The sequence below is a fragment of the Zingiber officinale genome, chromosome 5A (assembly GCF_018446385.1).
Source record: "Zingiber officinale cultivar Zhangliang chromosome 5A, Zo_v1.1, whole genome shotgun sequence".
NCBI classification, from domain to species: domain Eukaryota; kingdom Viridiplantae; phylum Streptophyta; class Magnoliopsida; order Zingiberales; family Zingiberaceae; genus Zingiber; species Zingiber officinale.
The window spans coordinates 136,094,291-136,102,323 of NC_055994.1; the positions used below are offsets into that span (position 1 = coordinate 136,094,291).

Below are 8,033 nucleotides of genomic sequence, written 5' to 3' on the forward strand. Positions count from 1 at the left end.
TGACTTAGAAAAAACTTATGATAGAGTCTCAAGAGAAATTATATGGAGAATTTTAGAAAAGAGAGGTGTTAGCGTAACATATATTGAACTAATTAAGGATATGTATGAGGATGTAACGACCAGAGTAAAGACTTCAGGCGGAGTAACTGAAGCATTTCCAATAAAGATAGGGTTACATCAAGGATGAGCTCTAAGTCCCTATCTTTTTACACTAATTATGGACGAACTCACTGCGCACATTCAAGACATAGTACCGTGGTGCATGTTGTTTGCCGATGATATTATTTTGGTAGATGAGACATGTGAAGGAGTAAATGTTAAGCTAGAATCTTGGAGGGAAGCACTAGAAGAGAAAAGTTTTAAACTTAGTAGATTAAAGACAGAATATATGAAATTTAAATTTAACAATATTAGAAGTAATGAAACAATTGTTAGGATAGGAGAGGACGAGCTGCCCGGAACCGAGAGATTTAAATATTTAGGATCATTTTTACAAAATGATGGAGGGATTGAGAGAGACGTCTTACGTAGAATACAAGCAGGATGAGTGAAATGGAGGGGAGCGTCGGGTGTTTTATGTGACCGTAAAGTACCTCTTAAACTTAAAGGTAAGTTCTATAAAACCGCTGTTAGACCTGCTATATTATATGGAGCTGAATGTTGGGCTATGACTCGAGCACATGAGCATAAGATGAGAGTTGCAGAGATGAGGATGTTAAGGTGGATGTGTGGACATACGAAGATGGGCAAAATAAGGAATGAGAGCATTAGAGAGAAAGTCGGAGTTGCATCTATTGAGGACAAACTCCGAGCGACACGTTTAAGATGGTACGAACATGTACTTAGACGACCAATAAATGCTCCAGTTAGGCGATGTGAAACTATGATAAACATACATATCAAACGAGGAAGAGGAAGACCAAAAAAGACTTGGTTAGCAACAATAAAATAAGATAAAATTTATTTAAATATAGATGATGATATAATAGGAGATAGAGCTCAATGGCGTAAAAGGATTCATACAGCCGACCCCACCTAGTGGGAAAAGGTTTGGTTGTTGTTGTTGTTGTTGTTGTATTAGGACTCGAAATGAGGAAATTTGGGTTGTTACACCATACCCAAGAAGGTCTAGTGCCTCGCCATGTTTAACCTGGAAGCCGATATCTAAAATAAATATTTAATTAAATTTGTAACATAGGTGGATTTGGATTAATAATGTTAAGCATTGTTTGCGATCCAAGTCTAAACCTCTAAGAACAGATAAGTTGAATTTGGAATCAATAATGTTAAGTTCTGTTTGTGATTCCAAATTTAATTTCTAAAGAACACAATAAGTTGTTAGGAAAGGTTCAGGACTTGTACAAAATTTTTGTACAGGAGAATCGGTTCGATATTCCGAGTATCAACCAAAAGAGAGGTGCGTGGTTAAATCCAAATGTACTTGTACAAGTGTATATCTTGTAGATGCAGGAAGACAATGAATAAAAATCCCAAGTGTTCCAAACTCTTGCGACGTTTGGCCAAGTTAAAAGTCGAGCGGTGACTATAAACTCTAGTCTTCATCAACAGTTGAGCGGTGACTATAAACCCTAGTCTTCATCAACAGTCGAACGGTGACTATAAACCCTAGCCTTCGTCAATAGTCAAGCGACGACTATAAACCCTAGTCTTCGTAAACAGTCGAGCGACGACTATAAACCCTAGTCTTCGTTAACAGTCAAGCGATGACTATAAACCCTAGCCTTCGTCAACAATCGAGCGGCGACTATAAACCCTTGTCTACGTCAATAGTTGAGCGACGACTATAAACCCTAGTCTTCGTCAACAGTCGAGCGACGACTATAAACCCTAATCTTCGTCAACAGTCGAGCGACTGCTATAAACCCGAGCCTACGCATCAACAGTCGAGCAACGTCTATAAACTCGAGACTACCACGAATAATAGCCGAGCAACGACTTTAAAACCAAGTTGGTGATGAATAAACCCAAGCAGCTTCCAGTTAGTCGGACTTGCAGCCTCCTTTGACTAGATTTGAGGGGAAGACTTGTGATACAGTGATAAAAGGGACCCACTAAGTGTAGGTCAAAGGATGGAGATAGCAGCAGACGTGGGGGTCAAAGTCAAGGAGGTCAATGCCAGTGAACCAACGAGCTCACAGAAGGTGGGCCGAGCGGAGGTCGACTACACTGGCCAATCGGTGTGTAAGGAACTAGGGCGCTAAACACGCTTAAGCGTAGCGGAAAACTTCTAGTTCCTCCAGAAGATCCATGTGAAAGGAAAGACATGTTACAATCTATACTAAGTTTATATCATGATAGTATCCCTTTGATGTGTGCACACGAACTCCAGACAGCTTGGATCTCAGCACGATCACACGTTCGCGCCTCTATGGTATCTACATGAACAAGTGTTCGTTTGTCTCACAAACTCGCAAAGTGGAGAAGGCAACCACCTAAGGTTGTGCTAGCAACCTTGATAGGAGGTCTCAGACTATAGGAGAAGAGAAGAGGAAGGAGAATGAAGAAGTCCACTAAAATGAAAGAAAAAAATGCTCAAGTATTTTCATCCAATGAAAATACTTAATGAGCATTAATTCAATTAATGAGCATTAATGAATATTTACACTCTATTAAGGACCTCATTTGAACCTCTTCATTTTGAATTCAATTTCAAAAATTGAATGATTCATTGAATTTCGAAATTAAATAAATTAATCTCCATTAATCCTCTTAGTGAATGAATTCACTTGAGTCTAACTCAAGTTTAATCCACTTGAGTCTAACTCAAGTCCAATTCAATCGAGTCTTACTCATTTGTTCTCATACAATTTCAAATATAATGAATCACTATTTCATTAATTCGTATTGACTCCTTGAGTCTAGTTTGAATTGGACTCAATCCAATAATTAGATCCAATTGAATCTAATTCAATAAGTCCAATTCGGATTAGACTTAATCCAATGATTTATCATATGAATCCATCTCCAAATCTACTTGTTCTTTGTGTGTGACCCAATAGGTTCTCGTAACGTTGACAATGTATCCAAATCAACATTTAGATATATAAGCAATGAGTGACATCTAGCAAGGTATCATTGCTACCCAAGTGACGAGAAAGTCGAGATCCGACCTAACCTGTCCGTGACTATTATCTTATATGACTTGGTCTCTCTATCCTTGATATCTAGATTGATCAATGAGGCATAGACCGTGTCATTCTCTTATCAACCTTTTATGTTTTTTGATCTCTAAGTAGACACACTCAATCAAATAAGCTCAATATCTCATATTGCCTCATTTGCGCATGACCATGCTTTCTTGTGTCCTACTAATCAACGGGCCCACAGATATCACTTTCGTCATATGGAAGGGATAGATCTCATCTACATCACTTACATCCCTCCGCATAATTCATTGCATATCCAGTGATTGACTTTGTTGTCTATCTTGTTACAAGTGACGTTTACCGATACCAAAGTACACAACTCCTTATGTAGGAAACCATAGTGTCTTTAGGTCTAAGGACTATTCATACCAATAGTCACATGAGAATATTTATGACACTCATATAACGACCCATGAAATATTTTCATGGTGGGGCATTCAGTATATATTCTCTAATATATACTCATGTGTCAACCTGATATCTCATATCCATGACTTATGAGATCAAGTCATCTGTTGACCTACATGCTAGTCTCAACACATTAATATTGTCCTTATATATTAATTCTTGACTAGGAATAGTTAAGAGTAGTGTTACATGTATATCTACAATATCTCACTATCAATTCAACCAATTGATATGTTGTAGATAAGAATCTACTATCCAAGGACATTATTATACTTATTCAATCGACACTGAATTGAAATAAATATAATAACCAACTTTACCTTTTATTAATAATGAAATATGATACAAACTGAACCATTTATAATCATCTCATAATTGGTACTAGGGCTAATACTAACACGGTGTAGGCAATGTCCGATCGACAAGAGACTTATCTGAGCCGGCCACCCGTCTAGCTCGGAACAATAGGGTAAGATCGTCAGACGCTTAGTACGGATCGACAAAACGCTAAGGAGATTGAAGCACTTGTCCGAGCTGGAGGGGACAAACTACTATACTCAATCATCAGAAGGAAGAACGGTCGATGCCTACCGAGCGGAGGAGTCCTAGCTGAGCGGCTACCCCGCTCGGTCGAACAGCGGGATCATTGTCGTATCTCTCAATATCCTTGTGGGAGATAGTGTCGCTGACACGAGACATGGTCAATATGCAAATTGTATGACGGAAGCTTCTACTGTCTTGTTAGGGATATGCATACCTTATTAAGGTATAATGTCAGAGGCACTTTTCTGACAATTCCTTTCATAGGACAAACAAGAGAATATGCCCACGCCTCGAGGAGTGTGCACGTCACCCACCATGACACTATATAAAGAGGGGTTCATACACCGGTGGAGGTACGCATTATTCACTATTCACGCTTGTATCTATTGTTGCTCCGTCTTTTTTCTTTTTTCGGTGATTGACTTGAGCATCGGAGGGCCCACACCGGGACCCCTTCCCTGGCTCGAGCGGAGCGGAGTCTACATTCGATCAACGTAGCAACCACATCTCCAACTTATCATGTTCATGATTTTCAGACAGATCATACACCAAATACATGAATAAATAAAAACAACATTTTCAAAATAAGCATAAAATTAATCAAGCATAGGCTCTAATCTATCATAAAAATTATTTATTACTTAAACAAAATAACAAAATAGGTTCTTTCAGAAAGAGCAACGGCCTATAATATAGGTTGGTCTCAATTATCAAATACAATTCGGTCGCTAAATTTATTGACTTAATTAGTAATCAAAATTTATTATTTGATCTTTAAATTAGGTACGGCTTTTGATACAGCAATCTCTTATTAAATTAATGATGGATTTTTATTATTCCATCTTTATATCGGAGATGTCCACTTTTATTACATCATCTCTAAATTAATAATGAAAATTTATTATTCAGTCTCTAAATTAGAAACTATTTTTTTTCCATTCGTCTCCAATTTATAACTATTTCAAAAAATCGATTTCTATTTTTTTTTTTTTTTTTACAATCAATCCTGGCTATCCATTCACTTTCTAAATTCACGCTCAACTTCTTGTTTTCCAACTGCCATATCTACATTTCTAACAAATAAGATTCCAAAAGATACATACATACTATTCCATCAATAAAATCAATCCTTTGAGACTGATAATCTATTGTAATTAATTAATAATCTAATAAGTTAATATATCAAACCGAACGCATCCTAATTAAATCACTCTTTTAGTTTAGTTTGTTAAAGAGTTAATAACAAAATTCTTAAATTTAGCAAATAACTCGTAACAAATACCTCTATATATGCTCAATAGAAATGACCGTCACATGCAAAAGGAAACACAAATTCACAAGTTTTTCTTTCCCTCTTTCCTCTTCCTCTTCCTCTTCCTCTTTAATTCATAGCTCTCAAGCATCAAGATGGACCCTGCAGTGGGACGTATTTTACTCATTGTGTTTGGAATACTAGGTAATTAATTAAATGCTAATCATTCACTTAATCTAGTTGGTTTTCAATCTTTTCTTCTTTTTTTTTCTTTTATCATGTATGAATTTCTTTTTAATGCTCCCTATTACAGGCAACATCATCTCTTTCTTAGTTTATCTTTCCCCAATGTGAGTACACACAATTTTCTCCAATAAACAGTTCCATTAATTAATTAATTATGATAATTATCTGTCTTAATCACTAATTAATTATGGCAGACCTACTTTTATCAAAATCTACCGCAACAAATCGGCACGAGGATTCCAGTCGTTGCCTTATAATTTATCACTATTCAGTTGCATAATTTGGACTTATTATGCGTACAACAAACCATCCAGATCAATGCTCCTAATTATGATTAATTTCGTCGGGTGCTTCATCGAGTCCGCATACATCATCATCTATGTCATCTACGCCCCAAAGAAAGATAGGGTAATTTGTTCTCTCAATACAAATTATTATTATTATTACTATATTCTTTGTGTTAACAAATTATGATCACTAATTTGATTATCGCCGAGGCAGATGAGGACGATCCAAATGTTCGTGGGCTTGAATTTGGTACTCTTCGCCTTGATCGTCGCGGTGACTCAATTCATATTCGACGGCTCGAACCGTGCCACAATTCTCGGTTGGATCTGCGTCGCCTTCTCGATCAGCGTCTATGCGGCCCCATTGAGCATCATCGTAAGAAGTCATTCTGTCTAGTTCGCTTGTGAATTAGGCTATGAAGTACCTAATTGTTAGTGTGTTTTTCAGAGGGTTGTGGTGCGCACTCGAAGTGTTGAGTTCATGCCCATCGGCATGTCATTCTGCTTGACCTTGAGTGCCGCGATATGGCTAGGATACGGAGTCTTCAGCCATGACATTTTTGTTACGGTAAATAAACTAAACAAAATGCATATAAAATTAGGATAGTTTGGTACACGAAATTCTCATTTCTATTAATATAGGTTGATTGTAGGCAGTGTTATTTTAGTCATTTAAAAAATCAATTTCAATTTTCTGTTTTTTTTTTAAAAAAAAATTGACTGACGCGTTGAGCCTGTGCATAGATACCGACCGTGATAGGGTTCTTCTTCGGAGTGGCACAGATGGTGATCTACGTGATTTACAAGAGGATGGGCTGCGGGCCGAGAGAGGCGGCGGCCGCGGCAGCTGAAGACGGAAGCGGAGAGACCTCCGCAGCTCGAGACTCAGAATTTGCAGACGCAGTGGAAGAGGACGATGCTGCCAGCGAGAGCAGCAGCTTCATCGTGCCGGTGGCGTCGATCCCCATCTTGACTTCGGAGGTACGGCTACACCAGGAACGCATGCACCGATGGCGATCGATCGATCTTCTCGATCGGTTTCTGACGCGGCTTGAGTTGATTCCCGCAGGTGCTCATCTTCATCAAGAAGAAGGACCGGCGCGCGAGGCAGGGAAGGAGTTCGAGGTCCGCCACGCATGTGGCCGAGGGATCGGAACCGCCCCGCGCCTCGAGCCTGGACCTGGAGATGCCGCAGAAGCTGGAGGAGGAGAAGGATCAGCGCGGCAAGCGAGTGGTCGAGGTGGAGGTGGGCGAGAGCAGCAACACCAAGGAGCCGACGGTGACAGAGCACATCAGCAAAATCGCAGAGCACATCGCGGTGATCTCCGGGCACATCGTCAAGCTCGCAGAGATGAATCCCACCCCGAACCCCGACGCGCCACTGGATTCCTCCGCCGCCGCCGCCGCAGAGGAGAAGGACGGAGAAGAAGATCAGCCTGTAGCCATGCCGTCGGCGGTCCATGAGCACGTGATCAACATGGAGAAGCTGACTTCTGTCGCAGACACGGAGGCGGCGGCGGAGACTAAGAAATCGAGTAAAGCATCTAAGAGAGTGAAAGCGTAGGTTGAGGAAAGAAAGATCGAATTAGATTGAATGGAAGGTGAGGAACATGGGAACGATCCGATCATGTACGTCTGCTCTGTTCTGATTATCGACATTGAGTTCCTTGTATATATATGCAACGATCTTTTTTTTTTCTCTCTCGATAACTTTATCGCCGCCATTTTACCAGAAACAGACATTCAATTGGGTGCCTAAATATGCCCTAGCAATTGATCGATTGTAGCAATCGATTTTACTATTAATTTTGTTTTAATTTTATTAATTAAAAATAGTATATGATTATGCATCTTTTCAGTTTCAGTGCTTGCCACTTCATTACTACAAATTTACCTCGGTGAAGATTTTTTTTTTTGTCTTAAAATTTTTCTTTTAAAAAAAAAAGAAAAAGAAAAGGAAAGAAATAATGGTTGGTGGATTCTCAATTACCGACTGTTTGAAGCACCAACAATTATTGAGCTCAGCATTTGCATGCATAGTTGACTTATTAATTGGGGGCTACCTTGCTATGTGAGAATCACTTTGCAACTTGCCCCTTTTTTAATAAGGAAGATTGTTGTATTACCGAT

General features: G+C 39.2%; 1 protein-coding gene across 1 annotated transcript; it reads left to right on the forward strand.

Annotated features, from left to right (window-relative positions):
• Positions 1-6,350: 6,350 nt before the first annotated feature.
• Positions 6,351-7,755, forward strand: LOC121983287. Its single transcript, XM_042536228.1, has 3 exons — positions 6,351-6,471; positions 6,648-6,884; positions 6,973-7,755. The coding sequence occupies exons 1-3, from the start codon at positions 6,385-6,387 to the stop codon at positions 7,465-7,467; spliced, it is 819 nt and encodes a 272-aa protein (XP_042392162.1). The 5' UTR covers positions 6,351-6,384; the 3' UTR covers positions 7,468-7,755.
• Positions 7,756-8,033: the final 278 nt, after the last annotated feature.